Consider the following 19,226-nt stretch of genomic DNA (forward strand, 5'->3'; position numbering starts at 1 on the left):
CCAACAGCTGTGTGTGAGCCAACTGGAGGCTGCGGTTTTCACCATGGACGCGCTGCTGTCGTTATCATAGCCTCTCGGAGACCAGGAGCGTAAAGTTATTCTTGTTTCTTTCCCCTTTTTTGTATTATTTTGTTTCTTGTCAAACCGCATGAGTTCACCGCTATATTTGGGTCAGCTGGTCGGGGTTCCCTTAGAGATAATGCACCCCACCATGGAGAAAGACACAACTTACACCAAGATCTTTGTCGGCGGGTTGCCTTATCACACCAACGACGCTTCACTTCGGAAATATTTCGAGAGTTTCGGTGACATCGACGAGGCGGTGGTGATCACCGACAAACAGACGGGCAAGTCCAGAGGATACGGCTTTGTAAGTTCATTTCAGTTTGTCTGCCTTCCTGTGTCATAAATGACCACATGTGGAGTAAAATCGTGTTTTCATTTTCAAGGTTTTATCAGCCACATGCAGTGACTTTTAATTGTATAGTCAGGCCTGTAAAACACTAGTCTGTGACTGTAAGGAGGTTAAACTTATTCTTTATGTTTAATTGTATATTTTATGTCGTGGTTATTACAACCTCCTACAGGGTTTTTTTCTGGGCCTTGGAGGCTAAACACACTGCCACTTTGTTCCAGCAGCAGCCATGTGCAGTGTGTCTGGTGGCGGCAGTCACATGCTTGAAGCATGAGTAGCAGGTTATTTTTTATAAATGTGTCATCAATTATCTCTGCAGTCCCAAAGTACAAATGAGCAGGCAGGCATAGACCCAGCACAAGGACACACTGTGCAACAGCAAGCACACACACACATAATCATGAAGACAGGGATACACTTGAGTTGGTAATAAGCTGCAGCAGCTGTGGACAGATGTCTTTCTTGTGTGTGTGTGTGTGTGTGTGTGTGTGTGTGTGTGTGTGTGTGTGTGTGTGTGAGAGAGAGAGAGAGAGAGAGACAGAGACAGAGGGGAGGGGGGTAGTCCTTGGTCACAGAGGTGTGACATGTCAGTTGGCTTTGCAAGATAAGGCTGCAGTAGTTTCATTTTGACTTCCTCCCATACGGCCCTCCCCCCACAAGCAGAATGGTTTTGGGTGTGCTTTGTGTGTGAGTGTCTGTGAGTTTGTGTGTGCACGAGTGAAAGAGAAAGAGACATGAGATAAGAAGAGTCAAGTGTGTATTGGACTGAAGCAGCTCAAATTATCTCTGCTGCTTCACAGCCAATGAGCCAATCAGCTGAGGCAACCAGTGTGTGTGTGTGTGTTGAGCTGTTTTCTCTGCTTTCGGACGACATGCTCATTTCATCCCTGACTTCCCGCTTAGTGCTCGAATTCCCCCGCAGCAGCTTCTTGAGCCCCAGCGATCTCAAACCATCCACTGCCTCTGTTTGAATCCAGAGTCTGATGCTGCGAAATGAAAGCAAGCATGGCTGTTTCATTTTCGGTGTCCTATTTATTGCTAGTGGAGCTGTATTTTAAGTGTAGCTGCGTGTGTGTGTGTGTGTGTGTGTGTGTGTGTGTGTGTTAACCTTCACCACCCCTTCTCCCTACTATCTGCCCACTCTTCAACTCAAGGTAGATTCCAGTATCTCATCCTTAGCAGCCCAGTCTGGAAAAAAAACACATTTTCCTCCCACTCACCCGCCTACAACCAGACCTTAGACACAGGCAGAGCTCTACTTGAACCATCTCAACACACTGATTGCTCATTTCATGTCGTCTCCTCATGCGTTTAGCTAAAAGATTGAATCATTCGAGGAGAGACAAGGACAGCAGCTCCCTCAGGGGCCGTCCAGCTCTGGGTCTGTCACTTCATCTGAGCGCTCATGTTAGAATCACCCCATGCACACAGGAGAGGGAAGCTTTCACATGATGCAGTTATGTGGCTTTTTTCAGAGAGTTACTGTCAGTAATGATGTGATGATGTGTCAACAGGTGACCATGGTGGACAGGGGGGCAGCAGAGCGGGCGTGCAAAGACGCAAACCCCATCATCGACGGCAGGAAGGCCAACGTGAACCTGGCGTACTTGGGAGCAAAGCCTCGCAGCTCACAGACAAGTAAGTGTGTTAGATCCCTGCTGAACGCACACAGACACACACACACACACACACACACACACACATACACACACACACACATATAGACACACAGACATACTATCAAACATCAGTCTCTCTTTGTTCACATCTCTGTTACATACTGTACAGGATTAAATCAATGGTTTCTTTCTAGTCTGGTTTTAGCCAAATATCTGTCCAATGAAAATACCAAAACCAACTATAGTGAAGATGTAAATCTTTAAAAACAGGTAACGAATATAGTTTCACTTTTGGAAAAGGTTGAATAATACCCTGAAACAGCTGTGCACTGTAGGTTTCAGTGACCTTTACTGAATCAGGGGTGAATAGTGCATTTGTTCAGGACTATTTTCAGTCCATAAATTGGCGTGCTTGTAACCATTTGCTGCAGAATAATTGTGTGTTTGGATCAACTCAAACTAAACTACAGTCTTCTAGTATGGCTAATTGATGCGTTTTTGGATTACTACTGTATAGAGAAATAAGCTACACAAATAATACTTGTTAATAGGCTGAGTTCATTGTTGGTTTTGGTATTTTCATGGGAATAACTGACAGTAAGGAAAGTAAAGAATATCACCAGACTTTGCCTTAAATTGGCTTGCAAAGACTTCAAACTGTAATCTAAAACAGTAAATATTTGTCTTCTGGAGTTACGCTACTGTCATATGATTGAATTTGAGAGCAGAGACTGTTAATCAATACTCGTATACTGATCTGAACTGTGAATTGCAGCTGCAGTACAACTTTGAATTCACAAACTGCTGTTTATTCTGGAGAGATAAAACTTGGCAAACAACATAGCTATCATGAAAGGAAACATGTGAATTTGGTAAATTCTAGATGTTTTCAGAAAGGTTGAGTCTCTAATGTTGCAGCATCCCAAAAGCACAGGAATCAGATCAACAGGGAGGTCATCAAAATACCCCTTGTTTAATAATGATAATTTAAAAGTATTTATATAAAGCAGCTTAATGGATACTGTGAAGGGTCATAAGCAAGTTACATCTGTCTACCTGTTTGTTTTCATGCTGTAGTGAATTGAAACCAACAGCTGCCAAGTCAATCTGCAAACCAGTTAATATGTGTACAGATTAGAAGTTGGTGGGATAAAACATTCAAAATCACTGGTATGCAAATCCAGCCGGCCAACTGTCTCCACTCATTCTCACCATACATGAATTCTTTGTTCACTGTATGTTATACACTTGAGTTGGTGCACAGCTTTCATGCCGCTGGGCATTTTTCAGCTTTAACCACCAGCGTACTCTTTGCTCTCTCCCTCCAATATCTCGCTGCACACTAGTCAGCAGCTCACCCATCGCTGCCTCATTTAAAGCTCGCTGGCTGAAATGTCGTTGTGTGAAGGTGTGATTGACAAACAGTGGCGCCAACAACAACTGACTGTGTGTCCTTATTCCTGAGCCAGCGGTGCGACGCAACTCCCCAAGCATGCAGCTGATGGGAGATGGCAGCGCTTGGTATTTTGTTATTGTGTGTGAGAGAGAGAGCGAGAGAGAAAGAGAGAGAGAGAGGAAATAAGACAGAGAGAGAATAAGAAGAGCAAGAGGAGATGGGACTGTGAAGAGCAAGAAATAACAGAGCGTCTGTCTCCTCTTTGTCCTTGTGTCTCTGTTGTGTGCAAGAAAGAAAGAAAGAAACTGTGCATTTAGATATAGGTTGGAACAAAAGAGGAGGGGTGATGAGGTCATGGCGAACAGTAAAAAAGGAGGAATAATGGAGTAATGAATAACTGGAGGAATGTAGAGATGAAGTCAAAGGAGGGGCAGAGAGGAGGAAGAAACATTTCTTCTTTTCTTACTCAGTCTCAGCTGATTCCTGTTCAACTCTGGAGGCAGCGAGGTCATAGATGTTTGTGCGCATCATTATTTGTGTGAGTGTGTTGTTGAGCATGTTTGTGTGTTTGTGTGTTTGTGTGTGTGCAGCCTGTCTGTGATATCTGAAACAAACAAGCAGAGACAGTCCTTGAATGCTCGTCTCTTTGGTTGTCTGTGTTGCCCATAGCTGAAACATCTCTCTCTCTTTTTTTTTTTTTTTTGTCTGCAGGTCTCTCTGTTGGAGTTCAGCAAGTCCATCCTACATGGGCTCAGAGGCAATATGGGTAAGATGGAGAGGAATCAATACCTCTATTTCCACCTCTCTTTCCCTTTTCTCTCTCTCTCTCACCTGCCTCTTTCTCTACACAAAACATTTCAGTGCACCCCGGTAGCATACTGGTAAAGATGCATGCCACATAACCTTCATTTGCTGTCATCTCTAAACTGGCATTGTTAAATAAAGGCATTAAAAACATAAAGGGAAGGGGAAAAAAACACAACACATTTCACTCCTCTGTCCTTGACATTTGCATGCACTCGCTCCCGCTCTCCACTTGGGCTGTCGTAGTTAGTGCCACTCTGCAATGTGAGAGAAAGGAGAGAAGAGAAAAGCCCCAGTGGCTGTCGCAGCAGCAGTCTGTATCTGTGTCTGTACATTGAATTTTAGATTTGCCTTTTGTTGTGTCTGTGTCCTCCTGCTCCATTAAACATAAAAGAAGCTTAGTTCTGACTTTCACTCACAGTTAATTTGGGCTTTGCTGAGCCATTTTGGTCAAACTTCCTTCCATATCCTTTTCTCCACACATACACACATACATATACATGCACTGCTGCCTTTATCCCTCATCTCCTTTCTCCTCACATTGATGCACTCATATTCAGGGTTGGGTGATATAATGATACATACTGTGAGAGTTTATAAATAATTCATCTGCTAGAGATTTTGCCATTTATACTGTGTTATCCCGTTATATCCCAGGGTGTATCAGGCCAGTGATTCACAACCTGGGGGTCAGTACACCTACAACGTGTCACAGGATGATTATAGAGGAGAGAAAAAAAAGAAAACAAGAATAATAGTCTTCAACCATGCTAGCGGCTCTGTGAGGCTGCACCAAGCAGCAGCTACCACAGCTTGAGGCCAATGCAGCTTTAGCTTAAAGTGCAATGCCAGTGACAGCCGCTGGATGCTGGCTCCCAAACACCTATTCAAAAAGTGTAAAACTTCTCTCTAGAAATACTAAGTCGTTTTTTTTTTCAGTGAGTCATAGGGCTGGGCACTGGGCTGGAATAATAATCAAAACCGACATTTAGAAACTCTAATCGACTTAATCTTACTCATTTTAACCCAAACCATGATCTTTTCATAGTTCTAATCAAGTAAACTAGACATTAACCACAGTGTCACACCTTAAAACATAATTATTTTCACTCCTTAAAGATACTCATGTGCCAAAATATCACTAAACATTGTGTGAGGGCAGCAGTGTAAAATACAAAACTAAAGAAACTGTGAAAATACGTAATTGTTCATCAAGGGTAGAGATAATTGTTCATTAATCGTAATCGAGGTTAAAAGTTCAATTAATCATGATTTGGATTTTTGCCAAAATTGCCCAGCCCTAGTGAGTCATTATCACTTTCGATCACTAAAGTTAATACGATTCGTTCTGAGGGGAAACTGTCTGTAACAAATTTAATGGCAATCTATCCAAAAGGTGATGAGATTTCACACAAGTCCACAAATGTCTTAATAATGATGCCACAGGAAAAGTCAGGAGATGACTAAAGTTAGTGTGGTTCCTCCTTCGGGGAACATGAATATCACATTTCATGGCAATCTATTATACAGTTGTTGATATATTTCAGTTTGGACCAAAATGGTGAACCAACAGACCAACATTACTTACAAAAACTGCAGCACAAAATTATTTTTATTTTTCTAATCTTAGGTTCTTTCTTGTGAATACTGTATATTGTTTGTATACATAATACTTAAGACTCCTGAAAGAGATCTAGGAAGGAAGAATCACTCTTTTATTAAATAGGTCACAGCTCATAGATGACCTGTGACCAGTTCAATATTACTTCATATTAAGGAGTCACAAGCTAAAAAGCTCAAGAACCACTGTATTAAGCCAATGATCAATAATCAGGACTAACTAATATTGTTAATATTGGATTTTTTAATCTACTGGACTTGTCTGAAATAGACTTTCCTGTCGTGTATCTATAAACAGTTTCTTATTAAAATCTGATCCGATACCGCAGTATAGACTTACCATAAAAGAGGGCTTTATATATTTATCATTATTCATGCTGATCTTAAGAACCTGACCTGCCTGTAAAATCATTGTTATGCACATGAGACAACATCCTCTACATTCAGTCTTACTGAGTTTCAATGTGAACTCAAGAAAATACAAATGACTCAGTTCCTAAGTGAAACATAGAGGATGATTCACTCCTGTTGCTGTTACAGAAAGTAGAGAGACACTACAGGTCGAACCCAGAAGCTTCTTATTGTATAAGTTGAGTGTGGCTGACCGTTGTGGTATAAACCTCACGGATTTTCGGTGCACGACTGCATCACGACTGTGTCGCGAGCCACAACAACAGAAGGAGATGCATGTCAAACTTAGTGGTAACAAAGTGACATTTATTTAAGTAGATAATCATAATGACTGTAACGGTGCTCGAATGAAGGAGCATGCATGCATTGGCTGGTATAAAGTGCATGCTGTCAGTGTTCAAACACAAAGAAACATCCGGAGCTTGGTGAAGGGTGAAGGGATCGACACACTGGCGTCTGGGCAGGCAGGCTTAAGTAACTTGGAAACACTGGCCAGGTGTTCTCAGTTAGCTCAATGGCACCTCTGCTGCACCAGCCAAGGACCTGCAAGACACACAAAGCATTCACAGTACCTACAATACACAGAACCAAGGTAACAGGCTTTGGGGCCGCCACAGACTGTTGCTAAGGTGATCTTAGGCGAGGATATTGTCAGCCAGTACAACAGCTGTCTGTCATGAGATATTCTGTGTATGTGGGTGAGCTGTTGACTTCAAAATTAAATAGCTGTAGCTTGAGGCAAAGAGCATTCTGTCTCTTTGATGGAAGCATGTGGTTTTACCCACTGGATCTTCTATATTTTAAAGGTGTTTTTAAAGGAATTAACAGGATTTAGCGTTTTGGAAAAGAAGACTTTCTGCTGGCTGACAGTGAAGTCCATTAAAAACCTCAACTGTTCTGAGTGCTATTAATATTGCAGTCCTCAATTTCTGAATGAGTGATGAGGGAATTGAGGCTGACCCAGATGAGTCTATGAATGAGTGATGATGGGTTGATTGAATGCCTCCCGTAGTGAGGGAGGACATTCAGAGCAAAGGGAGTTACTCTTTTTAATCTCTGCTCCCAGGAAGAGTCACAGTTTTGACACCTCACAGACTGAAACAAAGAGGTGAAAAGAATCATCGGACACACTAAACGCACCCGAAAGGCAAATACACACAGAAGGTGGTTCTTTGTCAGTGTGGAAACACTTTGTAAACGATTTATTTTAAAGCTGTCAATCCAATTATCTGCTGAATATAATGCTGTCTTAACTCAAACTGAAACCATCAGTCATTTAATTGATTAGGCAATTCAAAGAAAGTTAACTCTTTTTTGATAATCTATTCATCATTGGAATCATTGTCCAAGCAAAACTATAAAATATTTGCTGAATCCAGCTGCTCAAATAGGAGCATTTCCTTTTTTAAAAACATTTTTTCCGCATTTCAGTCCACCCTCATCATCCTTATTCCCTTCCTACACAACCCTCCAGGGCTCAACAGTAATAGGCGAATGATACACTGCCTTGACACAAGAGTCAAAAGGGGACATATCATGTACATTTCCAGGTCTATATTTTTGTTTTGGGGCTGTAATGGATTATCTTTGCATGACCTACAGTTCAAAAACTCCTTATTTTTCTTATACTGGCTCTTCTGAAGCTCCTCAGTTCTCTCGGAGGAGTTTCAGTGACTCCTGAGGTTTCATAAATGAAAAAACAGATGTCAGATTTCTCTTATTTCTCTTGAGGTATAAAAACTTTGAATCAGATCCAAAATATCCGAGTGGACAACATGAAAAGCAGGTGGAACAGTCTTAGCAAAAAAGGCAAAAATATCAAGTCATTAAGAGAATCAGGTTGAGGTAGCATTGTGATCATAGCATTCAGACCAGGTTGAAAGCCTGGATTTGGACTTGCAGGGAGCATTTTTACATACATTCACCTCAAATTTTGAAAGTCTGGTCATCTTTAACACATCTGACATTATAACACTAAATAAAGGACAGAAGATAAACGTATGTTATAAAAAAGTATGTTATATCCCTTTAAAGGACCAATATATAAGATTTTGTGACATCTTTTGGTAAAGTTGCAGATTACAACCAAATAAATACCCCTCCCCTCACCCTCCCCTTCCAAGCTTGTAGGAGAAACTACAGAAATTTGAAAGGCCCTCTATAGAGCCAGTGTTTGGTTTGTCCATTGTAGGCTACTGTAGAAACACGGAGGTACAACATGGTGGGCTCCATGGACGAGGATCCGTTCCCTATGTACATATAAAGGACTCATTCTAATGTAACAAAAACACAACAATTTTTATTTTCAGGTGGTTATGCACTAATTAAAACCTGCTTATGAATATTATATTCCATTTCTTTGAAGTTAAGATTCACAGAAAGAGGATAAAAAACATAAATCCTGGATGGTGTAGACACATAGGAAGACAAAAGTGAGTTTTTTGCTGATTTAATATCATTAAAAACTGAATATTTTGGGGTTTGAACTTAGCATTTCTCACCAATTCTCCACAGGCTGTTTACAGTGTCTTTTTACAACACAATAGGTAGTTTAATTAGTGGTTAAAAAGGATTTCATGAATACTTTACAGACCAGCGGCAGGTTTGAAATATGAATAAGATAAACATCTGGACTGACAGATTGTGAGCTGACTGCAGGCTAAATGGCTTAATGTGTAAACGCCTCTTTGACAAATTGTTGTAGGTTTTTCACTTAACAACAAACCATCAAGCCTGCAGTTAAAATGTTAGAACGTCATTAATTTCCTTTAGCTATTAATGAAGTCTTTAGTGACAGCTCATAAACCTTTTATTTTCAAGTTGCACCATTAGTCATTTTAAATGCATCTCTGTTTAGTTTGAACACATCCAGGGCTGCTGGACTCATTTCTAAGATTTCCTTGTCTTCATTGTCTTTATTTAATAGCTAAAAATGTAGTGTGCATCTTTTTTTTTAATCACTGACAACTTATTTAGTCTATTAAATATCATTAATACACCTGTCATGTGGTGCACTGGTGGCCTGAGGGTTTGCGTGTTGTTCCCCATCTCTCCTCACATTTCCTATTATCTACTGCTGACTCTCTAATAAAAGCATAAAATGCCCCCAAAAAATACCCATGATGTGTTGATTAGGGGCGATTATTTTAAGTTGCTTGTGTTGTCTGACTAACAGTCCAAAACAGAAAGATACTGAATTTACAACGACATTAAACGTAGAAAAACTGTTGTTAGATTAGATTAGAGAATCTGTAATCAATGCATCCTTGGTGTTTCTGTTGGATAAATGACTTCAACTGTGATTTTTATCCAAATTGACGCCCATTAGTTTTCTATCAATGTAATAGCACTACACTAGGGCTTTTTTGCAATTCATTGTTTGGTCTTTAAAATGTCAAAAAAATAGTACTTAAGTAAGTTCATATCTTATAATTTCCAAAACCCAAAGATATTCGATTTGCAACCACAAAAAACTTAGAAAACCAACAAATATAAAAACACCAAACATTTACAGGTTATGGGAAACCAGAGTCAGTTTCATTGTTTATTGTGTTAAGTTTATTTAGAGAATAAACCTGTTGAAGAAGAAGAAGCGATACCAAGATCTGCAACAAAATTAACCTCAGGAGATCTGATCACAGCACAGCTGCAGGACATGTTATGTTCTGAATGAATGGAGGCTTCAAGTTTCCTCAATAGGAAACTTTACCATTGCTGTTATTTCTCCCTTCATTACACATACATGAACAGTTAACACATCACACTCTCTGTAGTTTGTCTAAAGTTAATCGGATTAATGGAGGAAATGACTGCTACCATTCAACACACCAAAACAAACAGACCTGAGAAAATATTGACTCTTTAAAAGAACTTCCGCTAACCCTTTACTCTAAGTCTCTATATTTATTCATTTTTATTTATCGCGTATTTAATGTTACTACAGCTGTGTTATACCATATTGTCATTTATTATCTGTTTTATAAACCAGCATCCACTAACAGTATGAATGCCAACAGAGGAGTTACAGTTGTTGATAAAAAGTACTTCTATCTGTTAGGAAGTGAGTGTGGTGAGGTGAAAGAACACAGAGACTCGTTTAGACTCATTTTCACCTCACAACCAAAGAACATCTGAAACGACAACAAACAAATCAGTCTTGGCTCAACTTGATAATCAATTTGAACTTAATGTGATGTGGCCAATAATGTTGCATGACCGTCATCCTCTCCCTGCTTTGTTTTTTACTCCCCACAACATTTAACTCAATAACACTAGAGATTGGATTAAAAAAAAGAATAACTTAAAAAAATACTTATCTGTATTGATTTGACCAGAAAACATAACACTAAATACAAACAGACCAGGGATAGTGTGCAAAAGCAAATATATCAATGTGCATGTGGGACAAATGGTGTGTATTCACTTTGTCACACTGCTTATAACTACAATAATGATTTATTTAACTGTTACATACTGCTCATGAATGCTAGATATTTCACTCTACAGTATACTTCTACCATATAAATATAAATAGGACTCTCTTTGGTTTAATACCTTATGATTTGGACATAAATGTGTAAATAGGGGATAAATCATCCATATAGCCTGTCAAGTCTTTTTATTTTTCATCTTAAGGGTGCATCTGTCCAGCTCAGATCTCTCTGCTCCAAGGCGACATGTGTCTTTGACATTATCAGTATGACTGCAGTCAGTTTCAAACATTTCATGTCACTTTCTTTATATTTTGCTCCCAATTTCTCAACACTTATAGCACCGAGACAGTTTTGTTTTTATGGGCTGACAAAATATTATTTACGAAGAAAAGGAAGCAGCTCAACCTCAAATCAGTGTCGATGTGCAATCTCTGGTTAGATCTTGCTGGTATGAAAACCTCATAAAACCTAAAAAACTAAAGATGTTTGCAGGTCTTTTGTCGCTCTGGTTTCTTTGGGGCTTTTGGTGGGGGAGTTAGGGGGTCTTCAGGGTCTGGCACTCACACATGGCGCTGCCCCTGTTAGAAGCACTCCCACAGTAAACAGTAAATAACGAAGATAAACTCAAACAAAGCAGTGTTCTGCCTGCTGCTTTGGCGTATTTGCTTTAAGTTTTAAAGAGGACAGAGGACGGGCTGATGCCAAATGTGGCTTTGAGGTACAGCTGAGTTTCGGGGGGAGGAGGAAGAGGAGGAGGAAGAGTAGAATGTTCTCATTCGAGGGAGGCGTCTGTCGCCCATAGCTGCCTGCTGCCTGCCTTTCGCACCCAGCGTCGGCGTAGTTGCTTGGCAGAAGTGAATTTCTTTTTTTTTTTTTAAATATATATATATATATATAAATTGTTCTGGTCTTTATTTTCTGAGAGAAAGAAAGAAAGGAGAGGAAGGGGATGGATGTGCGGTGAGGCTGTTGTGGGTGGGGGGAGGGCAACACTTCCTGTTGAAGCAGAGGAGCAGTGAGGGGGTGGCAATAGTGGAACTGGAGGACTAACACTTACTTACAGCACACCTGTGGCTGGGTTTAGTGAAGCTTTAGAGCCACTGGTAGACGTGACACCAGAGCTCCTTTTTTATGCCTTTTATGGTGGGGGGAAAAATAAAAAATGTCCTCAATTAAACATCAGCGAATCATAAAACAGCCTCTGTGGGCGACGACGTGTTTAATACGTTCAACAACTGATTTTTTTGCACTCTTTATCTGTTTCCTCTGTGGTTGACTCTCTAAATTATCTCTCCGTCTTGCTCTGTCCTCCTCGCGATCAGCGTGTAGTTATCACTCTCTGTCTGTCGGGGGGTTTCGGTAGACGGCGAACCCTCAGGTGTATATTCTCTTTACCCAGGGACCCAATTAGGAGAAACACTTCTGTTGGATGAAAAGCCATATTTGAAAGAGAAAATCATGCCGGAAGCTTTTCATAGCACAGAAAGCTCCCATTTTGCTCAGTTTTCTGTTAAAAGATGACACACATTTTGATCCGCATTTGCATTTATTTTTTTCCAGTTTATTATTTATTGATGTTCATTTCAACACTAAACTCACTAAACTCTACTCCCTTTTTTTTTTGCTTTGTTGGAGCTATATACAGATGTCAACCCCCCATCAAAAAAGTGCATAAAAATATACAAATCTAGATTGATGATGATTTTTAATGAGCAGTGACTCTTCTGTATATATCATGTGCCTGCAGGAGCCCTACAGCAAGAACCTCTCAGCTGCTGGAAATGTGAATAAACACTGAATGATGCTCTGTAATGCAGCTCTAAACAGATATAGACATTTTTCCAATGCTTTATTTATTTCACAGGTTCTCTGATTTTATACTAATTTCCTGGACATTTACTGAGTAATTTGCAGGTATTTAACACTTATTTTAGCACATTTTACAGAGTATGGTGCAATCGAGTTTGCTCAGTTTTCATGGAGAGTGAAGAAGTATTTATAAATGGATAAATACTGAAATACCGTATTATATAAATTAATATGCTAAATATATGCAATAAATAGTTTATATTTCATACGGGACAACTGAATTATATATGCTTCACATGAGGAGTTGACAAAAACACTCTAAAACATCAAAAATATCCTTATAGCTGCTTTTAACAACATGCTGGTATGTTGAAAACCACTTATTTAGTGCTAAATGTATTATAAATGCAAGTTAAAATAAAGTTTTTTTCATAAATTTTTACCACAAAGCTGCTGCAGGTATAATGTTGAACAAAAATTGGTTTGAATCCAAGATTTTTTTTTTGTTCAGAGCAGGATGTTTTAGATGCTTTTCGGATGTGTATCAAAGCCAGCAACAAGTGAAAATGAGATGAAAATCATCTTTATTACATTACACTGACAACACAATCTGTTTCTCTGCAGGGTTTGTAGCACTTGCAATCTGAGACTTATTGAAACGTTCATGATTTATGTAATAATATGCAACAAATATCACTTAGTGTACATTTTCAAATATAATCCTCTCCATATCACGCAGCCTCTTTCAATCCTTAATCAAACTGAAATGCATTTCTTGCTTGCCAATAGAAGAGCTGTGTGTGTGTGTGCGTGTGCGTGTGCGTGTGTGTGTATATACAGAGGACGGAGGGTCATCTGTTGGTATCTCCATGAGTGTGTGTTTGTCTCCTTGACTGACTCACCCTCCTCACATCATCTGAACTATTAAAAGCGTGGCTGTCCTAAGGCATGAAGGATATGATGGCTGATCCTTCACCTCTCAGCGTCCCCCTGCTTACCCACCCACCCCTCTCTTTCTCTTCTCGTCTCCCGTTCATTCCTCGCCCACAGAGTCCTGACCTCGACCTCGACTCTTGGAGAAAAAAAAAACTGCATCTGTTTTTTTTTTTAATTCAGTACATCCTATCTCTTTTATCCTGCTGCCTGGTTTTGAGAAAGGACAGTGAGTGGGAGTGCAGAGGAAGCTGGCTGTGAGGGAGTGAACCCACACAGAGTGAGAGAGGGGATGGTTAGCGGACTCTGTGGAGGTTATTCTGCTCTCTTGGGTCTGTTAGTGAGCGTACACCCATGCAGCTGCGCCAATTATCCCTGCCATGGCTAAACCCCCCACTCACCACACACATACACACATTTATCCTCATATTCTTCTAAGCTGCTGAACTGACTCCACAAAACCTGTTAACTGGGTTTTATTTTCAGTTCTTTCAGACTTGCACATTTACTTTTTGTCTTTTTGTGCATGTGATTTGTTCGAGTGAATGTGTGCTTTTTAAATTTGTGTGCAAGTGTTTGTGTGCATATCTGTCTACCACCCTAACCCTAGCCCCCCTGTTTGTGTGTACATATACATATATATAAATGTGTGTTTGACAGCCAGAGATGATGCCAGGCACGTGGGGGGAGAGAGGCGAGGCGCAGCTAGCTCTCGTACGATGCCGCTGTCACATTGGATCAGTCAGGCCGGTGCACAGGCGAGCAGCGGCACACAGCCGTGGGAATGACACTGCACTTCTGCTCTGGGAGAGACTGACAGAGTTGAACGAGGAGAGATGGGATATAGAGGGGTGGGTGGGGGGTGAATTAGCTACAGCTGTCTTTTGAATTCATGTTTGTTGTATGTCATTAATCTGCAGATATGATGTTTTGAATGGTGCTGCTCTTTGCTCTCAGACTCATCTAACGAGACTCCACAGATATAACATTGCACTCATATAGGGCTAAAAATGATTTTCATCATTGATTAATCATATATTATTTTCTTGATTAATCAGTTGGTTGTTTTTTTCTATAAAGCTACTGAATAACAAATACTGAAAAAGTGGTCGATTTACTTTAAACTGAGAGTTCAAGACCTAAAGATTTTTAATTTACTGTCACATTTGACTAAGAAAAACAGAAAATCTTCACATTTGAGAAAAATGTAAGCTGAGAACTCCAGAAAGAGACATTTTGCTTTCTCATTGTGAAGTGTAATTCACAGTGTCATTCTAAAGTCACAGTTTGGTTGATTCCTGTCAGCGCCTGTGGCATCATATAGTTTGTTGATTTAAAATATTCTGTGAATATTAGTACATACTGGATATAGTAAGTATGTAACTGGGGCACAGCTAGTGTTTGTAACCTCAGACCTTATTAAAATGTTGTTTGGCATCATTTCACGTCTCACTGGGTTTAAGCACAGATCAGTGAGTCAGTCAAACATTGTGATCAATCCTCAAAACATCTTTAAAAACAGGAAGCTCATAGTCCGGTCAAACTGACATATCCATGGGAAAAGTCACAAACCATGCTCCTAATTGACTTCACATTGCACAACTTCTGTTTTTGTAGCTTAAAGAATTTTTTTTTAAAATGGACATTTCCAACTTTGCTGAGAGCTTCCTGTGCTTTAACAATGACACCATCTTACTGTGTTGAAGCTCATTGAAAAGCTGCAGCAGAGTGGTTATTTTCAAATGACTAAGCAACAGATGTGGCGTACAAGATCAAGACGTGAAACATTTTAATAAGATCTGAACTGAAAACAGCAAACATATCCTTTCAACATTCTGGGGAGTGCATTTATTTGCTTTCTTGCAGAGCGTTACATGAGAAGATGACCATTTTCTAACTTGCTGTACATATGGGCGTTAGAGTATATCGGCACGTATACGTACTGGTGTGTGTCTGTGTGTGTTGTGTATACAGTAGTGTAGGTATTTGTTGTGTAAGCACACATCATCCCTGCTCCTGCTCTGTTTAGGGGTAAGCAGCAGTAGAAGCAGCAGCAGCAGGCCGCTTCTTGCTGCACTGATCATCCGCTCAGACTCAGTGACAAGGTTACTGTCAGGTTAATGGGTTTGACTGTAGGCACTGATCACAGTAGTGTAAGCGTTAAGTACTGTCATGTTCTGTTGTTTTTACTTAAGCACAGCAGCGTAACCTAGTTCCTCTGATATGATTGCTCTTGCTGTTGCCAGATGTAACTGAAGCAGTTCAGGTTAAGTGGGCAGCCTCAAGCAAGGGCATGACTGAATACAAAAGGACAGGAGAGCACTTTTTTCTCTCATTATTGCTGCGGCTGCAGAGTACCAACAATATGATGTACTTCATCTATTGTGGCAGGTTGTGTGTGTCTGTGTGTGTGTGTGTGTGCGTTCAGGCTTTTGACGCAGAGACCAAATTTTAGAACCAAAACTTCTCGATTAATAATCTCAGAAATACAATAGTTTATTATTAAAAATATTTTCTTGTTGTTAATTGCTTCATTTTGAAATGTGCAATATTTCATTTTGGAGCAAAGCGTTTCTCAGGCAATGTGCTAATTAATCCTAAACACCAGGGAGATGGTCCATTTATAAAGTGACAGCAACAGGGCTGATAATTGCTATTAAATGAGGAGGAGGAGGAGGAGGATGTCTATATAGGACTCTAAAGATAGGAAGCAGCTCCTAAAGAAACCATGGGCCATTTGTTTGTGTTTAACATTCAACTGTAAATGTGTGTGTCTGTATCTGGTTACTGTTGCCGTTTCAATGACTCTCAATAATTACGTCAGATCTCACCAAGATAAACTAAGCAACAGCTCAGTCTGGGAACACATAACTACAAAACATTGTCATCAGATATTCAGACACAGATATGAATGCGGTCAGGACTGTGTGTGTGTATTTTATTTCTGTTTTCATTAAACACACTTCTGTCTCACATGTCTTTTACTGTGGGGGCTCGAGAAGAATATCAGCTACATCTATTATCTTCCCTTCCCAACCATTGGTGTCATATTGTGCATATGAATTGCACTTACATGCTTTTTCTGTTTGCTTTCTGCACGTAAAACTGATTAAAAACCGATGAAGAAAAAATGTGAAAGCAGAGGTCAAGAACTTGTAGGCTATGGATATAACAGCTAAAAATGCAATAAAAAAACATAAAGGGAAAAATGTCATATATACAAGCAATAAAGACAAAGAAGAGGTGCACAAAATGTAATTGAGATACCAATTGGCTGGCAAGGATCAACAACGAATTTAGTTGCGTCTCCAGTCAGGTGTCAAGCCACACAAAGATATAGTGCCAAAATACTTATAGACTTATAGAACAAGATAAAAGGACTAAATGTACATTTCTGTTACTGTTATGACAATTTCTTATCAAAGTTTTGTAATGACGGTGAGATCTTAATCACGTTTATTTTCGTGTATAACGCAGTATCTCAGGAAACACTGGTTGTGTCTGATTTTATACAGAGGAAGATAAGGTTTTTTTTCCTGAATTTAAGAATGGAGTTACTGAAAGAGCGTTGAGTAGTGAGAACATGTATTTATACACAAACACACAAAGAATGCTGCCTTCATGTTTATCCTGTGAGGTTACAGAGCAGTCACAACTAGAGCTATGATGATGACATAGAAAGCAAAGAAAACCAGCAAATATTCAAATTTGTGATTCTTGAACAGTATATTTTTTGGTATTTTTGCTTAAAAGATTACTACGTTTTTCAAAACAAATTGGTTACTTAATTATTTTATGGCTAGTTCTAACCCTCGTTCCTCTGTCTGTCCAGGCTCGCCCAGCAGTACGTCTACCCTCAAGCGTTCCTCCAGCCCAGCCTGATGCTGCAGTCTCAACTCAGCCCCACAGCGGCTGCCCTTGCCTCCCCTTACCTGGACTACAGCTCCGCCTACAGCCACTACGCCCACACAGGACTGGAGCAGTACCCCTACACCCCTTCCCCGTCGCCCTCTGCTGGATATCTCAGCTATAGCTTCTCCCCTGGCACGCCGGCACCCGCTCTCAACCCCTCTCCGACCCCTCCGGCTGGCCTCCATCCTCCTCCTCCTCTGGCTGCACTCACCACAGTGTCTGCCACCCCTCAGGCTTTCCTCCACTACCCGCTGCACCAGCCCGACCGCATGCAGTGAGCAGCTCTGAGCGGAGCTGGAGCTGCCGGACTGATGAGTCGAAACTGTTGGGCTGCGACCTGTGCCATCATCAGGATGAGACTGGACAAGCAGGAGGAGAGTGTGATGTAATCAAAAGGGCTTTCAGAAAGCACTTTCACTCCTGTCTTTTTTATATTATTGTTGTAATAGTTAATAAAAATGTTCTCTTGCTATTGTCATCAGCCTACGATCTGAATGTTTTTCATAAGTGGCAAACGTCAGGAACTGGAACGAGACAACACGGTAATCTTCTGGACGTTTCTCTCTTACCCCTGACCCTCAGCGTTGGCTGCTGGAGAGTGAACGGGTAAAGACAATGAGAAATATGTCTGTTTGACACAATGCTGTGGCTGCAGTTTCTCCAAAGGTACTGGGCTGAACGCTGGATATTGGCCAAGCTGAGAGCCAGTTCCTCTTTCAGAAATGCAGGTCCAATTACCTCCTCTTCAAGGTTACCTTTATGTCTATGGCCTTAGAGATCTCTCTCTCTCTCTCTCTCTGTACATGGTTCAGTTAGTGTTTGTCATTTTTATTAGTGTCTCATCTCAAATGAACAAAATGTTTATTTTACTGCCTTTTGTTCCTTTTTGTCCACCGCTGGCAGGTTATTACACCGTGATAATCACAGTTTAACAGAATATGCAATTACGAGGATGAGCATGAATAAGGTAGACAACACTGGTATATTGTTTTTTATATTGCTACTGCTACGTCATTACTCAGAGAAGGACCTTGTTAACACTTAAAACAAAAAATTCATCATGAGATTCCTGCAGTAGCTTTCAGGCTATTTCTGACCCACAACTTTTGGAGCAACAGAGTCTAGATTTGATGTTTGTAATAAATTACATTGTTGTCAATACATATCAAGTAAATGTCAAGAAGTATGTTGTTGCTGAATGTGTTTTGTGTGTTTTTTTCTGTCCTTTTTGTGTGTGTATGTGAGTGAGAGAGAAATAGAGCAATGCAGTGTACACCAGTGTCAGGATCGAGCTCCTTTTCCAGCCCATTGTACTGGTCAGAGTTGTTTCTTTGTTTTTTGTTTCCAGCTACAGAATACAGACGGATGCTTTAGCAAAGCTATTGGAGTCCCTCTGTGCTGTGGCACCACCTTAGTAGTCTTAAACCAAGCCATACATCACATTTAAAACAAATATGCAAAATAAAATGAACATTTCTAAATAAGATATGCTATCAAGTGTGGTTAATATCTGGGAAATATCTGCCGCTGAATGACACAGTTGCCATTAAGTCTCGAGTCTGAGTCGCATATGAGTCATTTCTCTATAGAAGAGAAATACTTGATGGACCAGTATAAGGGTTTAGTTGAAGGCTACACTGATGCTGATGGGATTTTTTAAAGATTATTTAAGGCTCGTAGATGCTGATGTAACTGCACTGTAGACAACAATATTTTCTAATTTCTCAAGAAATGTTTTATGTTTCTTTATTTCCAACAAATACCATGACAAGACCAAAATGAGCAAAATGTCTGTCTCACCATTTTCTTTTCAGCCCCGAGCCCACTTAAGAATAAAATCTAAAGAACAAACAATTATGTAGTTTCTTCTTTTT

The 19,226-nt window shown here is 40.1% G+C and overlaps 1 protein-coding gene across 1 annotated transcript; it reads left to right on the plus strand.

The window, feature by feature from the left end:
• The first annotated feature begins 42 nt into the window (after nucleotides 1-42).
• rbm38 (RNA binding motif protein 38) lies at nucleotides 43-18,471 on the plus strand. The gene is made up of 4 exons (XM_053317109.1): nucleotides 43-370; nucleotides 1,930-2,053; nucleotides 4,142-4,196; nucleotides 17,273-18,471. Exons 1-4 carry the CDS (start codon nucleotides 149-151, stop codon nucleotides 17,628-17,630), a joined length of 759 nt encoding a protein of 252 aa, XP_053173084.1. The 5' UTR covers nucleotides 43-148; the 3' UTR covers nucleotides 17,631-18,471.
• The last annotated feature ends 755 nt before the right edge of the window (nucleotides 18,472-19,226 follow it).

Source organism: Scomber japonicus, chromosome 4 (assembly GCF_027409825.1).
Source record: "Scomber japonicus isolate fScoJap1 chromosome 4, fScoJap1.pri, whole genome shotgun sequence".
Classification (NCBI taxonomy): Eukaryota; Metazoa; Chordata; class Actinopteri; order Scombriformes; family Scombridae; genus Scomber; species Scomber japonicus.